The sequence below is a fragment of the Zootoca vivipara genome, chromosome 1 (genome assembly GCF_963506605.1).
Source record: "Zootoca vivipara chromosome 1, rZooViv1.1, whole genome shotgun sequence".
Classification (NCBI taxonomy): Eukaryota; Metazoa; Chordata; class Lepidosauria; order Squamata; family Lacertidae; genus Zootoca; species Zootoca vivipara.
The window spans coordinates 85,900,875-85,927,442 of record NC_083276.1 but is presented as its reverse complement, the minus strand read 5'-3'; the positions used below and the strand labels follow the sequence as shown (position 1 = coordinate 85,927,442).

Here is a 26,568-nt window from a genome sequence, read left to right as displayed (position 1 = left end):
GCCTATCTCCTCCTCCTCCCTCCTTCCCTCCCGTCGTGGGGGGGGGGTCAACGTCTCCGCCGCCAATCAGCTAAGCGGATCGGAGGGGGGGAAATCAGCAGCGCGGACTCCCTCATTTGCCAGCTCGAGGGCGCCTCCTCCTCCTCCTCCACCTCCTCCTCGAAGGAGCGCCTTCGTTGCCCATGTGACCTTTCGCCGCCGCGAAAGGAAGTCATGGGAGTTGTAGTGCCGGGATCGCTTCCTTCTCGACCTTGCTAGTACTGTACCTGGCGCGCAGCAGGAGGAAGCGGGAGAGAACTTTCCCCCGAGATGGCGGCCGCTTGCAGGGTTCGAATGCAGGGTAGGGAGGGGAGGCGTTGCTGCCCGTGCAGTGCGACCTTGGTGGGGAGGAAGCGGGGAGGAAACAGCGAGCGGGTCGGCTGGTGTAGGCACCACCCAACTCGGCCCTCCAGATGTTTTGGGACTACAATTCCCGTCATCCCTGACCACTGGCCCTGTTGGTTAGGGATGATGGGAGTTGTAGTCCCAAAACATCTGGAGGGCCGAGTTTAGGGGTGCCTGGGCTGGTGAATTAGGCGGCGGCGGAGCTGCTGCTGCTGCTGCTGCTGGCGCTGGTTAGAAGAAGAGGTGTCGCCTAGAGAGCTCTGTGGCTGTGCTGAGATTCCCAGCCAGGGCCCAGGGCTCTACCCCACAGGATTTGTTTTAAATGTCACTTTTTGGTCCAACTCCCCCCAAATATAGTGGCTAGCGGGCAGACTAAGAGAAAAATCAGCTGCGTAAATCCCGTCGATCAGCTGACAAGCAAAACAATGCAGGGCAGCAAAGCCCCAAAGCACAGGAGGGTCAAAAATAAAGGCTTCCCAGGCTGGAGGATTCTGTTGTTCTGCCCTCCGTAAAATACGGGGCTGAAACAATGGACATTTCTGTAAAACAAAGGCGGGGAAGACTCTTCTATGTGTTGTTCCAGGCATTCGGTGAGATAAATGGAAGCAAATGAGTAATAGGGAGAGTATACTTTGGCTGTACCCACACTAGGGCATTGATATGTAACGTGGGTGATTTTTTTTGTGTGTTGTCCACACAGCACTTTCAATTTTATGCCGCTTATTTCCTGTCCACACTAGTGGGTGGCACTTGGTGGAATATATTCACTCTGTATTTGGTTGACTCTCCTCTCAGTTAGTACCGTATTTCCCTGTCCTCCATGAGTTTTGGAAACCAGAGGTCCACTGTAGGCATGCATGCAGGAATTTATTTAGCCATCCACACGCACCTTAAGAAAATTGTCTGTGGGATAGCCTGCCAAGCTTTCCACCAAAACCAATATTTCAGGCAAGTTTCAAAGTGGGCAAAATGACCATTGATTGATTGATTTTTTAATACCAGATTGTTTTTTAATTACCAGATGTGTGCAAAAAAGCAGGTTTAAAAATGCTCCCTGTTTGCTGTGCCATGCTGCAACAACAGCCCATGGAGGAGCACCTTGTAAATCATGGCCAGGTGGGTGAGGGCACAGACACCTCCAATCCCCAGAGCCTTGTTTTTATTTTAATAGAGCTCCTTTGCACTTCAGCAGCTCTGTGAAGAAGAGGACAGCCATGCCTGCCAAAGTATCCTTCCATGGAATTTGTTCAACGCACAGAAGCCCTATTAATTTTCTGCATCTGACTGGTATTTTAGTCTCCTGCCAGGATTCGTTATACCAGAATTGTCCCAAGGATCAGGCACATTAAAAGACACTTTGCAGTATGCTCACAAACACACTATGGGTGAGCTCTTAAGACAGCTTAGTCTACAATGCATTCTTGCTTGGGAACTTGGTTGAGGCCCACCTAGGAGCACACATGCACAGGATCAGACCAACATTTTAATGTACATAAACTAAAAGGGTCAAAGTTACTCAGTGAGTTTAGGACATAGCATTGTGGATAAATCTAGATGAAACTGTTTAAAAGTACAATTTCACTATAGTGTGTCCCTTTTGCAGGCCTTCTTTCTGCCACTGTGAACCGAGCTGTAGGCTTGAACGTGCCTTTCAGAACTCCTACCCGATCCTTCCACAGAAGCTGCAGGGCTTTGGAAAAATTGCAGACAAAACCACAGTCTGGTGGAAAGACCTATGAAGATGTGGAATATATTCCCACAGGGAGGAAGGGCAAGAACCCCATGAAGGCAGTTGGCATTGCTTGGTGAGCATCATTTCATCAGTTTGTTTTATGATCTCCCCAGGTTAGCTGTCAAAGTTGCAGCCTACAATGCCGTGCAACTCAGTTTGACGCAAACGCTCAGGAACCCTTGAATATATGGGCTGAGTATGGGAGTGGAAGGATATCAGGCTGCGGTGTGAGATTGAACAGCCCCAAGCAAAATCTTCCTGGGAGCAAGCTGTGGCTTATGTATTCTTTGCCTCTCCCCAGGGCCATTGGTTTCCCTGCTGGCATCATCCTTTTCCTCCTCACTAAGCGAGAAGTAGACAAGAACCGTCTGAAGCAGCTGAAAGTCCGCCAGAAGATGAGGGCGTCCAATGAGGGAGAGTATGAAAGAGAGCGATACAGGACAGGATTGCGAGAAACAGAGGGACTTGCTCAAACAAAGTCCTAGCCCTGGGATAAAAGTGGCTAGAACTCTGTTGTTGCCATTTTTAAGATGCTCTATCTCTGTACCAGAGTACTTTGCAGTGTATTGAAGTACCTTGCAGGTGTTGGCTTCTGCCACCAGCAGTTATCCTGGTGCATTCTCTGAATCTGCATGAGGCACTATACAGCGCTGTATGAAATATAGTCAGCTGATTTCTCATGATGCCTTTGTGGGGGGTTAAGCAGAGGTTATCAATAAATTCCCTACAATCAGCAACATTAGATGTGTCCTAGGAAAACAGCACTGCAGTCTGGCTTGGCATCATGTTGTAGGTCTCTTGGGTTAAAAGATTATCTTCCTTTGGGTCTGAGTAATAATTTGGTGGGGTGGAATTATAAGCGCAGAGACAGTAGTTATGTAAGCAGTGTTTGGCAGCAAGGACCCATTAAGCCCATCTTCTTGTACTTTCTAGATCAGCAGCATATTTAGAAATAAAACTCTGTTCTCATCACATTTTTTATAAAAAAAATTGGCCAGAGAGAGGTCCAGGTCTCACCATTCACACCTTGCAGAGTGGCATAAAAATGACCCATTAAATCCTTGAAATTGAAAGTGTGAAGGTGGATTCATTGCAGATGCTTATGGGGAATCCAAGCAGGTTTATTTTCTTGTATAGTTTTGAGCATGTGGTGAACTGACTGGCTATAATCCAACAATCTGTCATGGATGCTTTAGCTCAGATTCCTGCATTGCAAGGGGTTGGACTAAATGACCCTCGGGGTCCCTTCCAACTTAAGATTCTATGATTCTAACAGAATTAGACATGTTAAACCCAATGCTTGTATGTGAATATCACAATATTTGATTTCCTAAACACTGGTGGTATCATTACAGGGTCCTTTCTAACATATTAAATCATGTGTAATATTATAGTGAGCAATTGCTGTTTGTAACCATTTTTGATAGTCAAATATATTGCTCCCATGTCTCTTCCACACAGAGTGCCTTCTGCTGTCCTGCACACCTATAAAAGTGTGGTGTTAGTTCCACTGTAATGTAACAGTTGGCACAAACACCACTCACAGCTTTCAATAACTTCCCTAATGACTAGGATTGTGTAGCCATACAGCAAGCTGAGAGATGAAGTAAAAGGAACAGCTGTTTCTAGTCAGTTCCACAAACCATTACAGTAATTGTCCAGACACTGCATTTATGGTATTATTAAATTACATAGATTAAAAGTATAATTTTTCAGTGTTCTTCCCCCACCCCATTCATGGGTTTTAGAGCATGTGTTTAATTCTCATAATTAATAGTTGGGCATTTGTATTTTTTGTATCTCATGCCAATTTGAGGGTGGGTCAAGTAAGATAGGGGGCTAACAACCCTGCAGAGGTCATCCTTATTCATTCTTGCTCTCTGCAGGGGAGGCATTTGTTTTATGAGAAATAAAAGGGACTATGGGGTCTTATTCTTGACAAAGAATCCATCTCTTTCACTTACTGAAGGCTGTGTTCAGAGACTTTATATTTATATATGCTTTATTGACATTTAAAAAAATCAACGTACATCTAAATTATCCAGAAGAAAGAAAAAAGACTAAGAATAATATTTATTACATCACATCACAATACATTCTCCTTATAGAAGGATCAGAAATAGAAACACACCACCATCGCGACTCTTTGTGTTGCCACGTTGCAGGAGGACATCCAGTTCCATCTATTTGGGGGTTTTGCAGTAGGGAGTGGATGTGGCCAGAGACAGTCACCACAGCCTCTCTTGGGCCTCCTGTACTTACTGGTCGGGGTGGGAGGGAAGGAGCTGGCTGCAGCATATACTTGGGCCCCCTGAGTATGCCAATGAACTTGGCTGCTCTTTGCCATCCTGTTTTGTTCATGAAGTTCAAGAGGAATTTGGGGGATTCTTGCCCTACCCCCAAAATGCCTTTTCTCTCCCCACCTTACACAATAATCCTTGTTTCTGGGATTCCATGGTCTGCAAATGGTAGGGTTGCCAGACTCAATAGAGGACAGGACTTCTGTGCCTTTAATTGCCCTGCTCTCTTTTGAGTCTGGAAACCTTAAAGAGAAACCAGCAGACCCTTTGTTTAATTTCCAAGCAAAGGGTCTGCTGGTTTCTCTTTAAGGTTTCCAGACTCAAAAGAGAGCAGGGCAATTAAAGGCACAGAAGTCCTGTCCTCTATTGAGTCTGGCAACCCTAGCAAATGGTTTGTCCAAAGTTAAGTCTCCCATGATTCAGTCACAGGTATTTTAAAATGCAGACTGGTGCCCTTGTATCCTTTGTGGGCTTGCCATAGGCATCTGCTTGGCTAATGTGAGAAATGGGATGCAGGACTAGATAGGCCCCTCTTCCCACCCCATACTTAATGTGGGGAGTTAAAATCCCCGGTTTACACTCAACACAGCCTACTACAGTGGTGGTGAACCTATGGCACACGTGCCAGAGAGGGCACTCGGAGCCCTCTCTGTGGGCACGCGTGCCATCGCCCCAGCAGGGCCGTAGCTGCAGCACCAGGGCCTGGCGAGCAAGGGAGGGAGGAGCTGAGCAGGCATTGACTTGATGCGCCAGGTCCTCCCGCCAGTCTGTTTTTCCTACTTGGGAGTAAGCTGCCTTGACTTCAGCAGGTCTTAACTCCCAGGTCAGTAAGCATATAAAGATGGTAACCTAAGAAGAGGCTGCTGGGTTTACATGTTCGCTGGGCTTTCCTGCGGAAGCCAACAAAGAAATTCATTCCATGGAGGCTGTGATCAAATGGCAGCTGAAGAAACATCAAATAATAATAATAATAAATTATTTATACCCCACCCATCTGTCTGGGTTTGTTTGTTTGTATGTGCGCACGTAGACAATCATCATTATCTCATTAAAAATTGGGAGAGGGTGGCTCTTAGTGCAGCCCTGCAGTGTACACTAGTGGCCAAAATTGTGGAACCTTCTGGGAAAAATGTATTTCCGAGGTTTGATGGCTCATAACACTACTGTACTTTGTTTTGGAGTAATAAAAGGTAAAGGGACCCCTGACCATTAGGTCCAGTCACGGACGACTCTGGGGTTGCGGCGCTCATCTCGCTTTATTGGCCAAGGGAGCCGGCGTACAGCTTCCAGGTCATGTGGCCAGCATGACTAAGCCGCTTCTGGCAAACCAGAGTAATACCAGTGCTTTTTTTCTGTGGGGACGCAGGGGGATGCATACCCCTAAACATTTTGTGAATTTAACGGGAGAAGAAATTCACTCTATCTATTTTTCCTGATTTGAACTGTATTTATTCCCACACACCCCAGTGGTGATTTTCTTGAGTCAAAATGAGAGTACCCCTAAACATTTTTAAAGAAAAAAAGCACTGAGTTACACCATAAAATTATATATCAATGGAAAGATAATTTAATTAAGAATGTAATGCAATAACTTTTATGAAGGATTATTTATTACAACAGCAGTCATAAAGAAGAAATGTGAAACACAGAAAAAAATGAGATACACAGGTTAAATTGCCGTGTTGGCACTTTGCGATAAATAAGTGGGTTTGGGGTTGCAGTTTGGGCACTCAGTCTCTAAAAGGTTCGCCATCACTGGCCTACTACGTCACACAGTGCTATATTAACACAGTAACCGTAATCTCTAATGTAACAAGAATGGACAGATGGCTTATTTGAAATATATATATTTGCAGTTACAGCTAAGAGAGCGGAACTTCACCGCAAGGGTCTATATTTCTTGGCTGCATATGTTGCAGGGAAATATAAAAAAATATAGGCTCCAATCCAGGAAATCAATTTGTGCCCATGACACTGAAACCAGCAGGGTTTAAATCAGTTGTGACTATAACACATCTCATGCATTTCAACAGGACCTAAGCGCAACTAACTTTCTCTGCAATTGAGCATTTTCATGCAGTCCAATTTCATGCTAAATTTTAATGGCCGCACAAAAATGCCTTAGTGGTTATACATCAACTTTGTGTACCATCAGTATAGGATCTATGCAAACAACAGACTCGTGTGCTGGTGAAGAGGGGAAAGGTGAAGAACCTTTTCACCCAAATGCCGAGACAAAGTCCTGGCCCTAAGTACAGGTCCCACAGTCCCTAATTCCTGCCCACAAGCCGTGTGAAGGAAAGGAAGATGTAGATGACATCTACATAGATCTGGATGGCTCCATAAATGTAATCCTCAGGACTGATGGCGTATTTCCTGTTCCCCAGCAGCAGCTGAGTATCATAAGCAAGGAACTGTAAGGAAACACAAAGCAGCATTTAGCCACATCATTCAATAAATGGTCTTTAAAGCTTCCTTCTTACCCTATCAACAGCCTTTGATTCCCACCTCAACCATTAGGTAAGGTTGATTTTAAAATGCGGAGGGCAGCTATGTAGGACCAAACTAAATGAAAAATGCTGTGACTAGTTTGGTCCAGGGTTTCCCACTTAGTCATTTGCAAACTTTTCTTAGGCCTATTGCAATACAGCAAGGCCCAAACCAATTCAAAGTAATTTGCAGCTGCAGTTAAGCACTCCTGTTTCGTTGGTGTCTGCAAACATAGTGATAGCTACAAAGCCAAGGATCTTCATGTTCCAGCATCTTCCCACAAAATTGGTACCCACCTCCCCAATGCAGCTGCCATTGGATTTAGCACACATCTATTTGCTATGAAGCTACATTGCATAGTACTGTCAGCCGTACTTGTCTTTTGGCTAAGGAGCAAGGTAGAAACATAAGCAATAAATAAATCTTGCTAGGAATCTAAAGATGCTAGACAAAAATCCACTCTCCAAAGCCTTTCCTTGTTTTTGTGCCCCTCTAGCTTCATTTGCCTGTGACACTGCTAGTCTGGGACAGCCAGAAAATCCTTGCAGGGTCCCTGCCTCAAAGAGGTGGTGGCGAAACAGGAAACTCTTGAGTTGTTGCCTATCAGAATTAACACAGCACACCCGGAATATTCAAAATGCTGCACGTATATTGTCTCAGGAAAAGGGGTACCTCCATTCATGCAATCAACAGTAAATCTCTACTAACCAGGGTGAAGACTACAGCAGAAATGGCCGCATAAAGCAAGTCGAGCCAGTACATCTGCAAGAAGAGAAAAAGAGCATCAACTAATGAGTTTCTACATCTCTGCATGAAAAAGGTTAAGTAGTCACCTAGCGAGAGACCTACCAATATGTATTTATTTAAGTTTCTGAGTCGCTGTTTCTCAAAATTATCTAAGGCGACTTAACAGAAATAGAAGTACATTTTTAAAACAAAAAATATTCCCATGGAGGACATATTGCGTACTGAAGGGATGCTTAAGGCAGCAGGCCAAGGGAATACAGTGGTACCTCGGGTTAAGAACTCAATTCGTTCTGGAGGTCCGTTCTTAACCTGAAACTGTTCTTAACCTGAGGCACCACTTAGCTAATAGGGCCTCCCACTGCCACCACGCCGCTGCCGCACGATTTCTGTTCTCATCCTGAAGCAAAGTTCTTAACCCGAGGTACTATTTTTGGGTTAGCGGAGTCTGTAACCTGAAGCATCTGTAACCTGAGATACCACTGTAAAGCTGAACTTCTAAACAGGCCTTGGTCCAAAGGGAGGGAAAGAACTTTTTCAGGAAAGGGAGAGGTTGGGCAAAGGCAGACACCCCTCAAAGCCTCCTGAAACAATGCAGCGGCCCCCACCGAACACACATACACACACACATATCAACTGGGATTGCTTTGCCACTGGAAGGTTTGTGGTACTGCCGATCCCATAGGCCAGCAAGTTTCCCCTGCCCCCAACCACTTACGTATTTGCAGCTCAGGACAATGGCAGTGGCAATGCCAGTCACCATGAAGACAATGGCCATGATACAGAAGAAACCGCGCCAGGTTGTGAGATCTACCTGTCAACAGAGGAAGTGACAAAAATACCTTATTACAGATTAACTAACCTGAAATAAAAACTGTCCACTTTCCACTTTCGCCATGGATACCTCAGATTAGAATTCCCAGTCCTCAGCAGGTCTGTTCAGAAGCCCCACTAGGTATGATGGAGTTCCTCTCAAATCCATATACAGAGGAACTGTGGGGCCTTTTTTTTTTAGCACAACAGACAGGAAAGCAAGAGAAAGTAATTCTTTTTTGATTTTAGTGTTACATACACATGGTGGAAGCCTACTAATTTGCTCTCAGATGCCTGGGGGGTGGGAACTTAAGAACATAAGAAGAGGATCAGGCCAAATGCCCATCTAGTCCAGCATCTTCTTCTCACAGTGGCCAACCAGATGCCTATGGGAAGCCCAAAAGAAGGAACCGAGAACAACAACACTCTCTCTTCCATCCCTTTCTGCCCCCACGAAGCCATGTAACCAGGTTTTTAAAATCAATTTATTTTTATGAGATAAATTATTGCCTGTGTAGTTCTGAAACTACACACAAAGAGAGTCTACAATATACAGCTGATGTGAAAGTTTAAGGCAAAAAGCAAGAACCACGTAGGCACCCTGGGTGAAAACTACTTTGTATTGAGTATTTCCATGTTCCTATCCATGGAAATCCAGTGTGTGGGGAAAAGGAAGGTCTCTAGTTTAGAACTTGCCCGGCTGGAACCAGTTTTCTACCTGCATACACCATTTTTAAATGGAGGGGTATTCACAATTGCAGCCATTAGCCTGCATTATTACATCTTTTTGTATGTCCCGTCCCCCCGAAAATCAGCTCATGGGAGTGTACGAAAGAGAAGGGTGACTGTCTAGCCTAACTCATGAAATGGAGGGCTGCATGTTATAATGACAGGCCAGGTGTACATAACACCATGACAAGGAATTTCTTGTTTATGACAAGGGCCTTGTATTGTAAGGGTGGGATCCAAACTTGTTTAGCTACGTCACCATTTCCACCACAGGGCAATCACCCTTCCTAAGCCTGCAAACTGTACTGGAGAAACGGGCTTTCTCGCCTTTGTCTGAAAGGAGAAAACAGTGACAGTGATGGTTACAACTGCTGTGATGATCATGGCAATGATCACAGTCTTGGTCTCATACACGCTGGTAACAATAAAGTAAAAATAATCATCATCATCATACATTTTTGTTGTTAAAAGAATTTTATTGTAATGTAATAAAATTAGGCACAATGTACTTTTCAAACTTGAGGGGTTGTATCCAATGCTCCAGCCACATTACTTTGCTGGTGCAAACATAGGAAAATAGGAAGCTGCATTATACCAAGTCAACCTTTCAGTTCATCCAGCTCAGTTATGCCTACACTGACTGACAGCAGCTCTCCAAGGTTGCAGGCAGGTTTCTCTCAGCCCTAAGAATTGAAGCTGGGAGCATCTGCATGCAGAACAGGTGCTCTATCATTGAGCTACAACCCTTTTGCTTCCTCTCCTCACCCCGTGCACATACAAAATGTGCTCCATAGGATCCCCCAATGCTCCAGAGCTGATTTTGAGGGCATGCAGGGGGGCTGGAGGGGACAGGAGAGGAAGCAGCTCTGTGGCACACAACAAAGTCCATTGTGCCAGCAGAGCTGCATCATTGAATATCATCCTCTTATAGCCAAAAACAATGCCACTTCCAAAACTGCATTATCAAAAACATGACAGTATACATGCCCATATTTTTTCACCAAGAAGGAACACCCATTTATTTTATCAAGAATCCACTTGATTGTTTGCTTTTCTCACAGTGCAAACCTAGGGATGTTTACTCAGAAAGAAGCTCCACTATGTTCAATGGAATTTTCCCAGTAGCAATTAAAGAATCTAGTAAGAGTTTTTTGGGTTTTTTTAAAGGAGAGGCTGGACAGCCATCTTCCAGGGACATTGTGGCAGTAGACTACCTGCACCTTTGGTCAATTCAACTCCAAGCACCCATAATTCTAGGTTTGTTTAGGATTGCAGACTTAATTTTGCATTATTGGCTATTGTTTCCCTCACTATTACCTCCTGTACTTTCCACCTGCTGAATTTTTCACATTCTGTCAGGATGTTAAATTAGTTCCACACTTTTGCTATGCAAATTTTTTTTTTGCAGCCACGACCATAGAAATGAGTTCCATGCAGAGGGGTGAAAAGGGATGTGCAGTAGTGTCTGGGGATATGACCTATTTGGAGACTCTTTTTTTTTCTAAATCCAGCTCAGAAACAGCTTCCCACTGTGTAGGCATCTACTGTATCACTTCCATTTACCACTTTGCACAGTACCTTGCGATTGTGCCAGTCATGAATGCCGTGGACATGGTCTAGGGAAAATCAGAAAACAAAAACAAAAATAAACAGAGCATCATATACAGTAGAGATGGTGAACATGTGGCCTTACAGCTCCCGTAATCTGTGACTACTGACCATCATGGCTGGGACATATGGGAGTTGGAGTCCAACAACATCTGGGGGGTCACAGGTTCCCCACCTCTGACCTACAGCATCCTTGGACTCCCTAGTTACACACCAGGACAAATAGTTTCTGCTTCGTCCATTCTTTACGTAACAGAAATACTTTACCTGCTACTCTGTGCTGGCCCTTTTCCTACCACTATGGCAATCATCCAGTCAGCACAAGCTTTTCACCTCACCAAATGGAACGACCCCCACCCCTACCCCTCTTTCCCCTACATACTTTTCTGTGTCTTCTCTCTCACACACCCAAATTCAATTTTGGGGGTGTGGGGAGAAGAAAAGGGGGAAACCCCATTTCCACTAGCAAGGTGAGTTAGTTGACCCCAATATTTGATATACAAAGGTGTTCTGAATTCATGAAAAGGGGATAGTATTGCAAGTACTATTTTTTACACACTAAACTAATTCGGACAATTTATTTTGCTTGAAGATTTGTGGCAAGTCAAATGCATCGCCCTACACTTCATCTTAGACCCTTCTTCCACCATCTCTCCCCAATAGAGATTTCGCATCATTCCAATGTCAACCACACACAAAAATGTACTTACAAAGATAGTCATGAGGATTATGTTCCATGGGAAGCGCCTCCTGAAAGACACCAGCAAGAGATTCAGAGAGGTCTCACCTCAAGAAAAGGAGCCATTCTGAGAGAATCCAACATACTGATGACACTGCACTTCAAATCTCCTAATGCATGGGTAGGCAAACTAAGGCCCAGGGGCTGGATCCGGCCCAAACACCTTCTCAATCCGCCCCCCCCCCCACCGACGGTCTGGGAATCAGCATGTTTTTACATGAGTAGAATGTGCCCTTTTATTTAAAATGCATCTTTGGGTTATTTGTGGGGCATTATTTGTGGGGCATAGAGGAAGAAGAATAGGAGGAGGAGGAAGAGGAAGAGGAGGAGGAGGAGGAGGAGTTTGGATTTGATATCCCGCTTTATCACTACCAAAGGAGTCTCAAAGCGGCTAACATTCTCCTTTCCCTTCCTCCCCCACGACAAACACTCTGTGAGGTGAGTGGGGCTGAGAGACTTCAGAGAAGTGTGACTAGCCCAAGGTCACCCAGCAGCTGCATGTGGCTTAACCACTATACTACACCATAGGAATTCTTTCTTTTTTTCTTTTTCTTTTCAAAATATAGTCTGCCCCCCCCCACAAGGTCTGAGGGACAGTGGAACGGCCCCCTGCTGAAAAGGTTTGCTGACCCCTGTCCTAATGGCTGCTCCCAGCGGCTTTATGGAGATGTTAAATTGGGGAAAATACAAGTTCCCTCTAGTACCCCACAGCACAATTCACAGGGGACCAAGTCAGGCAGTAGTTCTCTCTCTGAACTGGCCCTATGGACAAAAGTGAAGCCACTGCACCCAGAGAGCTGGCTAAGTAAGGTACCAAGGCAATTTATATCCAAAGCCATTGTCAAAATGCCAACTCCTTTGACAAGTCCATCTTCTGTCATTGTTCCCTCCCTATGAGTCCCAGTAAATGTTGAAACATTTGTGTGATCACAAATGTCGTCAACAGATACTTACTGGATGCTTCTACACAAGGCCAGCACAAGGTAGCAGATCAAGAATACAGCACTAGGGATGAAAAGAGAGAGAGAGAGAGAGAGAGAGAGAGAGAGAGAGAGAGAGAGAGAGAGAGAGAGAGAGAGAGAGATGACTTATTAAAAACTTAGCTGGCAACTCTAATAAATAAACAGCTTTCCAAATGTAGGAGGTCCCTCCAGCCCTTCTTGAACCATGGAGATAGCCTCCATACAAAAATAATGTCTCCCATCAATTGACTATGCATGTTTGTTAGTGATGGAAGTTACAGGAGAGATAGGGTGAGGGAACCTGACATGACGCAGCTTAGCTGGCCAGTAGAGCAATCTGTCTTGGCAACAGGTCAAGAGCGGAATTTGGCTCTGCATCTGTAAAGGGAGCGATACTTACTAAGATACATAGTACAGGGCAATATTCCTTTGCACATAATAGCTCACAGGGTGTCTGTGGAGAAGGAAGAGAGCACATGATGAGAATGAGATACCTGCCCTGGTTCTTGTAGTTTTGTGCTGCCAGAATTGTTTCTGCATCAGAACATGGAGGGCAGAATCCAGCTGGATTTTGGAGGAGGATTTTGCCATTTTGCCATAGTGAAAACGATGGACAAGGTTTTTTTAATTTTTGTTTTCCATTTAAAAAACAAAATTATAACAATAGAGAAACGATGCAAAATAATAATAATAATAATAATAATAATAATAATAACAATAATAATAATAGAGAAATGATGCAAGGGTGCAATTCTTTCATTGCATAATTTTGAATGTTTTTTTTTTAAAAAATGGGCAAAAAGAAAAAGGGGGAAAGAATCCATTCAAATACCTCTTTATTAAAGATTTTGAGAAAAGTCAAGGTCACAAAATAAAGTATCCCCTCCCATCTAGAAAAAAAGTTCTACAAAACAAGCCCAAATGACAGAGAGACAGATATTTGAACTATTTCACCACTTTAAAATTGCAGGACAGATTAAAAAAAAATTAAAAACAAGTCAACATAAAAAACTTTTTTCCTGATTTTAGGGAAATGGCACAGGTACAGAATTCCATCTGCTAAAATCTAGAATCTGAATTTCCAAATGGAGCTAAATGGGAACAGAACTAACCAGATGTCAGAATAGTGGGGTGGGACTGGTTCGTTCTGATAACCCCTACCTTTAGAGTTCCATAACCCCTCCAGAATTCCAGCAGAGCACCAGAAAACTTACGAAAAAGTGAAGAGTGCAACGATGCCCACAGTCACCAATAGCTGAAGGGTGATGATGCTGTAGACCTGGTCATGAAGACAAAGATGTGAGCATCTGCATACATATATAAATGCAAACAAGCGTGTTGCTATTTACAGATGCCAAGATAGCCCAGCAGCAAGATCAGATTCATGATTTTATGAATGGTGACTGTTGCTGAACTGTGTACTAGAACACATTGACCCTATCATATATGCCTTCTCCCTCTCCCTCTCCCTCTCCCTCTGCCTCTCCCTCTCACCCAAAGTGCCTTCAGACTTACCTTGCGAATGAAAGTTTGCCGGACATTCTTGTCAACCCAATAAGCAATGTGAAAACCCCCATCTTCCTCTACGAGACACTCCAAATCTGTTGTATCTGATGACAAACAGCAACATTTGTTAGTGTAAATTTCAAAGCCACAAGATCTGGATGGGACAGATTCCACCCTAAGGCCCACAGACACTGCTGAAGCATTGCTTTTCCACACTTAGCACGGAGTAGAATTCAAACAGTGGTTCTACAGGACCTTTAACATGGCACTATATTATCCATCAATACCTTCTGCGATCCCAATAGTTGTTGGGTTGGTAGCCCCCACCAGTGGCTACTGTTTGTAGTTTAAGAAATATATTAACTATGCATTTAACATCCCATCTATTTTGGTTCTTGGCTTGCCTAGTACCTGGCGCCTCTCCTCATACCAACTCTCCACTTCCTCCATTTGTGGAGATTCTCCTGTCCTCCAGCAATTCGCAATATTCTCACCCCTCACCCCCCTGCCACCTTTCTCACAGAATCTCTGCTTTTAACCAGGTGAGTTGAAGTATGCTCTCGCACCTGCAGGTCCAGTTTTCTTGCCATCATAGGGAGGTGGGCTCTGCTCTGCCATGATGTCTCAGGGAGGCTTAGCACAGCACCTGGAAAAAACCAAGGAGGTAAACCCTTCATTATCATTTGTGCCTTCTATTACAGCCTTGGAGAGTGAAAACAAACATAAAATACAGGATGCAAAATACAACATGCCCATCCCTGAGGCAGCACCCCTTTCTCTGAACTGCTGCTTCTGAACATACCAGGCCAAAGGAGCCCAGCAAGGGGTGCCAAGCATAAACCGTAAGGCAAAAGGTGTTGGATCCAGAGTGCAGCGTTCAAAATTCACCAGGTACCAGAGTGTGATCTGGCTGTCCCTAAGGCATGACTCAATGTTGCTGCTCAGTGAGACTTATTAAGGGAAGGGCATATGGTGCGTATACGTTTCCCAGTACGTTTCCGAGCACAATTCAAAGTGTTGGTGTTGACCTTTAAAGCCCTAAACGGCCTTGGTCCAGTATACCTGAAGGAGCGTCTCCACCCCCACCGTTCTGCCCGGACGCTGAGGTCCAGTGCCGAGGGTCTTCTGGCGGTTCCCTCGCTACGAGAAGCCAAGTTACAGGGAACCAGGCAGAAGGCCTTCTCGGTAGTGGCACCCACCCTGTGGAATGCCCTCCCACCAGAGGTCAAAGAGAACAACAATTACCAAACCTTTAGAAGGCATCTCAAGGCAGCCCTATTTAGGGAAGCTTTTAATGTTTGATGGATTTCTGTATTTTAATGTTTTGTTGGAAGCCGCCCAGAGTGGCTGGGGGAACCCGGCCAGATGGGCGGGGTATAAATAATATATTGTTATTGTTATTGTTAGTATTATTATCATTATTATTATTATTACTACTACTACTACTACTACTACTACTACTACACCCACCTAAGCTGAGGGAGAAGGCACTCCTGGCCACCACTGTCACCTGCTCATTAAAAAGCAAGTGCCAGATCGAAAAAAAATCCTCAAATTATGAGTTTTCACAGGAAGCACAACCCTGAGCAAAACAAGCTCTGTGGTTAAGTGGGGAGAAGAATGCCTGCTATTGGTTAGTCATCGCCCCTTTTTTTCCTTATGGGTCGGCCACTTCTGAACGCAAGTATTCTCAGAATACATACATATATTGTTGTAATATTAATATATTACCACTCACCCACATCTGAACAGCATACTGGCTAAATGGAACAGAGTTTGGTTTCACGATAAAGGGGACATGGGCCTGACAGTTGTCTTGTATTACATATTCACATTCCAGATTTTTTAGAGATTGTGTGGGGAACCTTTAGCCCTCCAGATGTTGCTGAACAACATCTTCCCTAGCCATTGCCCATGCTTACTGGGGCTGATGGGAGCTGTCCTTCAGCAATATTGGGTAGGCCCAATGGTCCCCCATCCCTGTTTTTGAGACTATCAATATTTTCTAAGAACAATTAATACAACGTAGAAATGTATCTGCAAGAATACAGCGATATGTGAATAACATGCATGCTTAAAACTGGCACTGCATTTTAGATACGTCCTAGTCATAAAAACACAGGTACCTATCTAGTTCTGTATCCTGTTCTCACAATGGTTGACCATGTGTTTGGCGCAACAGGTGATTTCCAGCAACAGGTATTCAGAGGCATACTTACCTAGTGTTATCTAGCTGCCACTGATATACTTATCCCTCCATGAATTTGTCTAATCCTCTTTTAAAGCCCGGTCCCAGTATTATAGAATCATAGAGTTGGAAGAGACCACAAGGGCCATCCAGTCCAACCCCCTGCCAAGCAGGAAACACCATCAAAGCATTCTTGACATATGCCTGTCAAGCCTCTGCTTAAAGACCTCCAAAGAAGGAGACTCCACCACACTCCTTGGCAGCAAATTCCACTGCCGAACAGCTCTTACTGTCAGGAAGTTCTTCCTAATGTTTAGGTGGAATCTTCTTTCTTGTAGTTTGAATCCATTGCTCCGTGTCCGCTTCTCTGGAGCAGCAGAAAACAACCTTTCTCCCTCCTCTATATGACATCCTTTTATTTATTTGAACATGGCTATCATATCACCCCTTAACCCTCTCTACTCCAGGCTAAACATACCCAGCTCCCTAAGCCAATCCTCATAAGGCATCGTTTCCAGGCCTTTGACCATTTTGGTTGCCCTCTTCTGGACACGTTCCAGATTGTCAGTATCCTTCTTGAACTGTGGTGCCCAGAACTGGACACAGTATTCCAGGTGAGGTCTGACCAGAGCAGAATACAGTGGTACTATTACTTCCCTTGATCTAGATGCTATACTCCTATAGCAGGGGTGATACAAACTTCTTTCAATCCACTTTCCCCACATCATGTATAATCTCATACAACTCTATCTTGTCCCTTCTTACTCAGTTTTTCCAAACTAAAAAGCCCCAAAGTTGCAACGGTTTCATCCACACGGGAGAATTGCTCCACCCACTTGATAATTTTGAATAATGGAGATCTTCTTTCTGCAGCAATTCACAGGGAGCAGCATTGTACAGTGGTACCTTGGGTTACAAACACCTCGGGTTACAAACTCTGCTAACCTGGAAGTAGTACCTCGGGTTAAGAACTTTACCTCAGAATAAGAACAGAAATTGTGTGGTAACGGTGCAGCGGCAGCAGGAGACCCTATCAGCTAAAGTGGTACCTCAGGTTAAGAACAGTTTCAGGTTAAGAACGGACCTCCAGAACGAATTAAGTTCTTAACCCGAGGTACCACTGTACATCAAAGAAACCTCAAAATATCTCACTGACAAGTCCATCTTCCTCTATCTTCCATAAACTTTGAAACATTGCATTTCAAAGGAAATGGCTTCAAGACATACTCAAACTTGTGACTCTCCGGGGCATTTTTAATATTATTTCTTAAAAGCACAATTTCATGGCATACTTTTGCCAGTTTGCCTGAATCAACGGCTTCCATGAACACACCTTCAACATGTTGGAGCAGGTGAAGAACCATTACTGCTCCGTTATGGAACAAGAGCATTCGAACAGGGTCACCATGCTTAGTAGCAACTGTGGCATGGCACAAAAGCTACATTTCCACCTCAATAATTAGTGCATTTGCACAGAAAAGGGCTAGGAAAGCTTGCATTAATTTTAAAAAAAATATCAAATGACATCTCACTCTATTTTTAAGAGCCTTATTTTGATATTTTGCATTGTCGTTGTTATGGGTTACGAAAGTTGCCTAGGCCTGTCTGGACCCGAGAGTGTCCGCTCGCACGTGTGATGATGTGGGTTTTAGAGTAGACTAGCGTTTATCTCTTGGTAGGTCCCGTCGGAAAAGTCACAGCCGAAAACAAAAGGCGCCGCCTTGTGCCAGTCGATTGATTTCCAGGCAAAAATGGACTGGAAGTTATTGATCCCCTCAAGATCAAATCAGACTCCACCCCCGCCCCTGCATCTTAGCGTGGGAATTAAAATGAGACCTGAACTTTGGAGACTGGGACTTTTTCTCTGGCTAGAGCGATGCCCGTCCAAACCGAAGCGACCCCCCCTAGGCCATGTGTCTGAGCACGGGTACCCAATCCCTTGCCCCAAATTTCCCAGCATCCTTACCTAGCTCCGGCACCCTCTTCTCCCGTTGCCAAAGTCTTAAACCGAAAAATGACCTACGGCTCTTCGAAGTAAATCCCGTCCCGAGAATGATGGGAGAAAAGTTCCCAGAAATGACGAGGAAGTGATGGGAGGGGGAACGTTTGGTCTCTTCCCTATTGCCTGAAGCGAGCTCTGGGATGGAGCGAGAGTGCCCCCAAGAGGCGAGATGGAGCTATTGCAAGCTCTCCTTGCGTTGAGACCTCAGGGAGGAAATGTTAGCACAGAGGTCAAAGGAAATTCCCTCTTCACCTAAAAAGTAGCACTTAGAAGTCTTGGAAGGCCCCAAATCAGCAGATTTCCTCCTGGATTCAGTCCTTGTCCTGGAATCATGTACTAGCCACTACTGTTTGAACCAACACGCAGCTTCTGATAAACCCTTTGGGCAATTCCAAAGTTAATATTCCTCCAAATTGCCTAAATGTATAACACTTGCCTGAAGAACTATGGATGGAGGCTCGTAACATTATACAGGAGGCAGCAACGAAAACCATCCCAAGGAAAAGGAAATGCAAGAAAGCAAAATGGCTGTCCAACGAGGCCTTACAAATAGCGGAGGAGAGGAGGCAAGCAAAATGCAAGGGAGATAGGGAAAGATACAGGAAACTGAATGCAGATTTCCAAAAAACAGCAAGGAGAGACAAGAGGGTCTTCTTAAATGAGCAATGCAAAGAAATAGAGGAAAACAATAGAATGGGGAAAACCAGAGATCTGTTCAAGAAAATTGGAGATATGAAAGGAACATTTCGTACAAAGATTACCATAATCAAGGACAAAAGTGGTAAGGACCTAACAGAAGCAGAAGACATCAAGAAGAGGTGGCAAGAATACACAGAGGAATTATACCAGAAAGATATGGAGGTCTCGTACACCTCAGGTAGTGTGGTTGCTGACCTTGAGCCAGACATCTTGGAGAGTGAAGTCAAATGGGCCTTAGAAAGCATTGCTAATAACAAGGCCAGTGGAAGTGATGATATTCCAGCTGAACTGTTTAAAATTTTAAAAGATGATGCTGTTAAGGTGCTACACCCAATATGCCAGCAAGTTTGGAAAACTCAGCAATGGCCAGAGGATTGGAGAAGATCAGTCTACATCCCAATTCCAAAGAAGGGCAGTGCCAAAGAATGCTGCAACTACCGCACAATTGCGCTCATTTCACACGCTAGCAAGGTTATGCTTAAAATTCTACAAGGCAGGCTTAGGCAGTATGTGGACCGAGAACTCCCAGAAGTGCAAGCTGGATTTCGAAAGGGCAGAGGAACCAGAGACCAAATAGCAAACATGCGCTGGATTATGGAGAAAGCTAGAGAGTTCCAGAAAAACGTCTACTTCTGCTTCATTGACTATGCAAAAGCCTTTGACTGTGTCGACCACAGCAAACTATGGCAAGTTCTTAAAGAAATGGGAGTGCCTGATCACCTAATCTGTCTCCTGAGAAATCTCTATGTGGGACAAGAAGCTACAGTTAGAACTGGATATGGAACAACTGATTGGTTCAAAATTGGGAAAGGAGTACGACAAGGTTGTATATTGTCTCCCTGCTTATTTAACTTATATGCAGAATTCATCATGCGAAAGGCTGGACTAGATGAATCCCAAGCCGGAATTAAGATTGCTGGAAGAAATATCAACAACCTCAGATATGCAGATGACACAACCTTGATGGCAGAAAGCGAGGAGGAATTAAAGAACCTTTTAATGAGGGTGAAAGAGGAGAGCGCAAAATATGGTCTGAAGCTCAACATCAAAAAAACCAAGATCATGGCCACTGGTCCCATCACCTCCTGGCAAATAGAAGGGGAAGAAATGGAGGCAGTGAGAGATTTTACTTTCTTGGGCTCCTTGATCACTGCAGATGGTGACAGCAGTCACGAAATTAAAAGACGCCTGCTTCTTGGGAGAAAAGCAATGACAAACCTAGACAGCATCTTAAAAAGCAGAGACATCACCTTGCCGACAAAGGTCCGTATAGTTAAAGCTATGGTTTTCCCAGTAGTGATGTATGGAAGTGAGAGTTGGACCATAAAGAAGGCTGATCGCCGAAGAATTGATGCTTTTGAATTATGGTGCTGGAGGAGACTCTTGAGAGTCCCATGGACTGCAAGAAGATCAAACCTATCCATTCTTAAGGAAATCAGCCCTGAGTGCTCCCTGGAAGGACGGATCGTGAAGCTGAGGCTCCAATACTTTGGCCACCTCATGAGAAGAGAAGAATCCTTGGAAAAGACCCTGATGTTGGGAAAGATTGAGGGCACTAGGAGAAGGGGACGACAGAGGACAAGATGGTTGGACAGTGTTCTCGAAGCTACGAACATGAGTTTGACCAAACTGCGGGAGGCAGTGCAAGACAGGAGTGCCTGGCGTGCTATGGTCCATGGGGTCACGAAGAGTCGGACACGACTAAACGACTAAACAACATAACACTTGCAGATAGACACACTTCTGGCTTTTGAGCACATCAGGGACAAGTCATTAAGGTAAGTCATAAATGGAGTCTGGTGTTGTAATCCATGCAAATAGACTCACTAAATGGGGTTGAAGCAGGATGTTGGGCTTGCGAAAGCCCAAAGATCATTTTAGGGTTAAGAGGGACACTTAAAGGGTGTCCCTGTTCTTTGATTTATATTTCTATGGTTGGGGGAGTGTTACAAGACATAAAAAATTGTACTGGGGAAGCAGCAAACATCATCTTACAGTGCATAGGCTTCTAGTAGTCTGGGAATATAATACAGTGGTGCCTCGCTAGACGAATTTAATTTGTTCCACGGGTCTTTTCTTATAATGAAAAAATTCGTCTAGCGAATCCCATAGGAATGCATTGAATTTTTTTTATTATTTTTTTGCCCTTAGGAACGCATTAATTGAATTTCAATGCATTCCTATGGGAAACCGCGATTCGCTAGACGAAAACGAATTCGTCTAGCGAGGCAACCTCCTCTAGAAAAAACCTTTCGTTAAGCGAAAATTTTGTTAAGCAGGGCATTCGTTAAGCGAGGCACCACTGTACATGAGACTTCGTGGTGTCAGAGTGATCAGACCTTTGTGCCTTATTGAGACTGCAATTGCACCTCCAAGTTGAAGAAAAAAGCAGAAGGCAAACACAAAGGAAACCCACAAAAACAGAAAAGATTAGTTCAGAAACCACACCATGTTTCCCAGATCTTCTGAGAGGGAAGGAGGAGTCAAACTGCTAAGCAAATGGGGAACCAGTTCATTTCTCTTGCCTAAAGGCTTTACATGCTCAGTGTCTCACTCCTGCCAGCAACAAAGCTAAAGCATTCTGCATTAACTGCTTTCCAAAGGAAGTACAAGGTAAGCCCCACATAGTGTGTGCTGCAGTAATCCAGTTTTGAAGTCACCAGTGACTGCACTACTGTGGTCAAGCTCTCCCAGTCCAGGAATAGCTGTAGTGGTTGCACCCGTTGCAGTGCAACAGTGCATACCAATCTGGGGAGACTGTAAGTAACAAAAGGCACAGCCCTTTCGATCTCTGACTTGGGTTCCAGTTGCTTCAGAACAGGTACACCCTTCCCCTCCCTTTCTCACTTTTTTTCTTAGCATGAATCTGTGGCACATTGTCACGCTTACAGTCTCTCTAGGCTTTTGGGATAGATAAGGATCCTTTTACTCTTTAGAACAAGGTGTGTATGCTGTATGATTTACTGTGCACATTACTTGTTTTTGAGAAACCCACGCTGGGTCTCAGTAATCACAGCATCCTTTTCTAAGTGCTCAAAGACCAACTGTTTAGTTCTTCATACCTTTGCTGGTATTGATGTCCAGCTGACCACTCGGTAGTTACGAGGGTCTTCTTTCTTCTCCTTTTTGAAAATGGGGACTGTCATGAAGGAATGATTCTGTAAGCAAGTATCGCTGGGTGGGGGCCCTCAGGCAGGTGTTAACAATTAGTCCCCAAAGTGGAAGCAGACGATGGGGCTGCCTGCCAAGGGGAGGGAGAGAACACTGCCGTTTGATGTCTGTAGCTCAGGGGTGTCAAACTCAAATTCATCGGGGGCCGCATCAGCAGTTTGGTCACCCTCAAAGGGCCGGTTGTATCTGTAGGACTGTGTCCACTCTTTATTATCATAAATTATTGTCACTGCATTCAATTATTACTGTTTTTTGTAATATTGTAAGTAATAACTAGCTCTGAAAGCACTGCTCTGGCCGCCTTTCTACCCCCTCCGGCCCCAGCTGTTTGCCGGCGCTTTGTCGGCGCGGCGCTTCAGCAGCAAGGTCCCGCTGCTGGGTCCTGCTGGCTGGGGCGCTCGGCGGGCCACATGGCGAGGTCTGGCGGGCCGGATTTGGCCCCCGGGCCTTGTGTTTGACACCCGTGCTGTAGCTGGTGCCAGAGAAAATGGCAATAAAGCAGGCATCCCCAAACTGCGGCCCTCCAGATGTTTTGACCTACAACTCCCATGATCCCTAGCTAACAGGACCAGTGGTCAGGGATGATGGGAATTGTAGTCCAAAACATCTGGAGGGCCGAAGTTTGGGGATGCCTGCAATAAAGCCTGATAACCAATTTGGTGCCTACGTGTGAGTTATTAGATGCTTAGAGAGAGGACTCGGGAAAGTGATCTCCTCCTTGACAGGGACAACATTTGCCCCTCCAGCCTGCAGGGACATTGCCTGTTCTTCAAGAATTATCAAAGATTATATAGATAGAGGTTCTGATATTACAGCTGCAAGCTCTTTTATGTTTTGTATTTCATGTTGATGAATGTAATTTTTACATTTGTATTTTTTTATAATGAAAGTTAATAAACATTGTTTTAATAATATTAAGAATAATAAATGCAACCAGCATAACACTGCCCCCATCACATCAATCTGGGAGATCTTATTCAAAAATATAAATTTTATTTGCAGTTGTGTAGTTGAGCCCTGGATCTTTGGATTTTGTAGCTGCTAGGGCCACCTACATTTTAGGTAAGTAAGCTGACCAAAAACAAGCAACCAAACAAAAAATACAAATAAGAGATAAGTTGAGACGGCTAGGATACATTACTCCAAAGCAGTGGTACAGATTCCTGTATCCAGGGCATCAGATACAAAAAGGGGATTCCACATGTGAAAATGGAGAAATAAACGACATCTTACAAATTAAGAGTCAATATCTACAGCGTATACAATGTATCATACGTTATCTTTAGCTCTGTCCACTATGTGAATCCCTTAGTAGCTTCTATACATTCTAGGAGGCGAGAACAATGCATCAGAACATTATACTAAGAAAATCAAAGTCAGGGGTCCCCTGAACTTCTAGGGAGGGTTGCCAAAGTTCTAGCAAGGAGGCACGGCCTCAGCTTCCTAATCTCTGCTGCCCACAATCTGCAAGAGGAAGGTGAAGATGTAGACTATGTCTGTGTAGATCTTGAGGGCGCCGTAGACATATTCCTCGGGGCTCATGGTGTGTTTTCTGTTGCCCAGCAGCAACTGGGTATCATAGGCAAGAAACTGTCAAAAGCCATGAGGAAAGCAGTTAGTCACAAGCTTGAAGAAATTACCAAAATTTTCTTCATTCCCCCAGTTAGCTAGCACAATCCATGCATTATTTTGGTACACACCATACTGCTTTCGTCATACTGCAACCACACCCATTGCCCTAATTGCTACACCTCCACTCCGAGACACTTGCAATTAGCAAACTACCCAGTCACCCAAGATAACTAAAATTATATCTAGGTGGTGAGGCCAAGTCTTCACTGCTGCAGAGGGTGAGCCACAAATGTGGCAGCCTGTATGAGGACAGCAAACCAGAATGAACCAGAAAGACATTAAATATTGTTTGGGAGACAGAGCCACCACACAGCCCTCATTGAAGCACTGGGCTCTTTCTTGCTCTCTATTCTTACAACCATAGGCCTTTAAAGCTACCAAGGAAGTTGCTACCTACCCCAGCTCCCCCCCAGCGGATACACAAGATACAGGCAAGGTTATGGTCTCCCACCAGTATTGACTGCCTTGAGTCCTATTGATGTAGAGCAGGCAAGAAACCTAAATGACCAGCAATTACATATACACAGATAGAAACTCTCTACTAACCAGGGTGAAGGCAATAGCACCAATGCCTGCATACAGCATGTGGAGCCAATAGACCTGCAAGGAAAGAGAATCAAACGAGTCATTGCCCTGCAAGTGGAGTGTTTTGATTTAATTAAAACTTCGCTAACAACATCTCTAGACCTGTCCATGGAGCACAAATAGGAGCAGCGGCTGGGAGTGAAATGTGAGCATCAGTACAGAGTCAGGACCCATTTGGAGGAACTGGAGAGTGCGAATTGAACATTTCAAAAAAGAAGGTTGACAGGACACTGATTATCCAGAACCCCCACATCACTGAGCCAGACACTTGGTTAGTTGCAGTGATTTATCAATATTCGCTGGTAATTGATGGAAGCATGCAGTGGTCAAATGCACATAACATACACATGACCAATTGCTTGCAGCTGTAAAGCAGGGGTGGGGAACCTGTGCCCTCCAGATGTTGCTGGACTCCCATCACAGCCCCAGACAGCATGGCCAATGGTCAGAGAGGATGGGAGTTGAACCTGAGCAACACCTGGAGGGTTCACTTTACATCCAAGCTGTAAAGAAAGGCTAAAGTTCCAGATCCGGAAGAACAATTTTACCATTTACATCACCAACCCCTTCCCAGACCAAGCTTTCAGTGTCAGCTACTTACGTATTTGAAGGCCAGAACAATGGCTGTGATAATCCCAGTCACCATGACGACAATGCCCAACACACAGAACAAGCCGGTACAGGATGTGAAATCCACCTGCCAACAACAACAAGGCACATTTTGGGGAAAAGATGCAGATAGCAAGTAGCCTGTTCTACACAATACCTCAATTTGCCCTGCAGGAGACCTCTTTGCTCTACCAACTCCATGATACAGAAGACACAGACACTTTTACATGCAAGAAAAATTGCATGTAAATCTCTTTTAAAATTGCTGGTTCAGGGGTAGGACAGAGATTACTCACTTCAGGGTTACATACTTCTGTCATCATACATAGCAAGCAAGCAAGCAATAATTTTCTGGTGAAGCACCAAAGCACTGCTTTTATTTCATACACATTGTACAGTGTGTGTATTATTATAGATATAATAAAACAATTCTGAAAAGTCAAAAGGACCACTTCCAATCCTGAAAATGTATTTTGCAGAATGCATGACAAGGAGTTGGGATAAATTGACCTTAAAAATCCAATGCAGACCTCTATCATTTGATGCTTGGGGCTAAATACAGGGAAGTTAATACCTTACAGGGAAGTTAATAATTATCTGCAGTTAATACCCTGCATCTTCTATATGTCATACAGATTTTCAGTCAATATTTGTATAATTATGATGCTTCTGCCTCACACACAGCTTCTGAGATTTCATCAGACATTTCAAGCTCATCTTAATAATCACTTTTAATTCACCAAGGGAGGGTGGACCTAGCTTCATCTTAGCACACAGCCTTAGAATGCCTCAAAGGCAACAACAGGGCACCATCCATTTGGACAGCTTATATTAGCAGTGAATCTCCAGCCTGCAGGCCAAATCTAGCCCAACAGGGGCCCTAATTTGGCACACAAAACCATCTCCCCTAAACCACACCCACTTGGGCCACATCAGACTTCACATGAGATGTCTGGTGTGAAGAAGGTAAAGATGCCTCTGCTACAGAGCAATCAGGAGCCTTAAAGTGCATTCCCACTAGTTTCTTGGCAAAGGAAGCTTGCTGAACCAAAAAAACAAACAAACTGCTGAGAGTTCCAAAGCAAACTCTCCCTGCCCAAAGTAGGGCTTCTTGTAAGTGCAGATCAGTTGATCTGTGTACACCAGGCCCCACAGAGAAACCCCTTCTTTGGATACAGGGTTTAAAATCTGACCAGCTGCTTGGTAACTGTTGCAAACTCTGCTTCCTTAGCAGTATGAAATCAAACCCAATGAGCAAATGACTAAAAGCAGGACTTGCATATACAGAACTGTCAGCTTCTTCAAAACTCAGCTACTAAAAAGAATCAAGGAACTGCTGTGGAGAAAGGAGACCAAGGTGTGTGACCACAGAATGTTACCCTCAAGGAAGAAGCAAGCCTCACCTTTGTCTGGAAGCAGAAGACGGTGACAACTATGGCCACAATAGCTGTGATTATCATGCAAATTATAACAGCCTTTGTAGAGTACATGCTGCAAATAGAGAGTTAAAGAATTATTTTACCTAAGGGTCTGGGGGGGGAGCGTTTTTTCTACATTATGATAACTTTTGCCAGTTTTGCCACTGAATCCTAAGTGCACAATTTAGATCTAAACTCAAGACAATTTACATACTGTACAGCAAGGACATGCAACGTTAAACAATAGAGCAGAATTA

General features: G+C 44.3%; 2 protein-coding genes across 3 annotated transcripts in view; both read right to left on the bottom strand.

The window, feature by feature from the left end:
- Positions 1-6,545: 6,545 nt before the first annotated feature.
- Positions 6,546-18,627, bottom strand: LOC118091192 (protein lifeguard 3). Its single transcript, XM_035127871.2, has 12 exons — positions 18,162-18,627; positions 14,574-14,653; positions 14,017-14,111; positions 13,716-13,780; positions 12,902-12,955; positions 12,494-12,544; positions 11,511-11,550; positions 10,771-10,808; positions 9,520-9,607; positions 8,369-8,464; positions 7,615-7,668; positions 6,546-6,830 (listed from the first exon to the last, which is right to left on the bottom strand). The coding sequence occupies exons 2-12, from the start codon at positions 14,623-14,625 to the stop codon at positions 6,687-6,689; spliced, it is 777 nt and encodes a 258-aa protein (XP_034983762.1). The 5' UTR covers positions 14,626-14,653; positions 18,162-18,627; the 3' UTR covers positions 6,546-6,686.
- A 4,411-nt stretch (positions 18,628-23,038) lies between these two features.
- LOC118091176 (protein lifeguard 3) overlaps positions 23,039-26,568 on the bottom strand; it is a 30,447-nt gene continuing 26,917 nt past the window's right edge. For both annotated transcript variants that reach the window (XM_035127852.2, XM_035127860.2), the window contains exons 9-12: positions 26,297-26,384; positions 24,886-24,981; positions 24,246-24,299; positions 23,039-23,657 (exon numbers count right to left, since the gene is read on the bottom strand). In XM_035127852.2, coding sequence (XP_034983743.1) covers positions 23,511-23,657; positions 24,246-24,299; positions 24,886-24,981; positions 26,297-26,384 — 385 coding nt within the window. In that variant the 3' untranslated portion in view covers positions 23,039-23,510. The remainder of the gene's footprint in view (positions 23,658-24,245; positions 24,300-24,885; positions 24,982-26,296; positions 26,385-26,568) is intronic.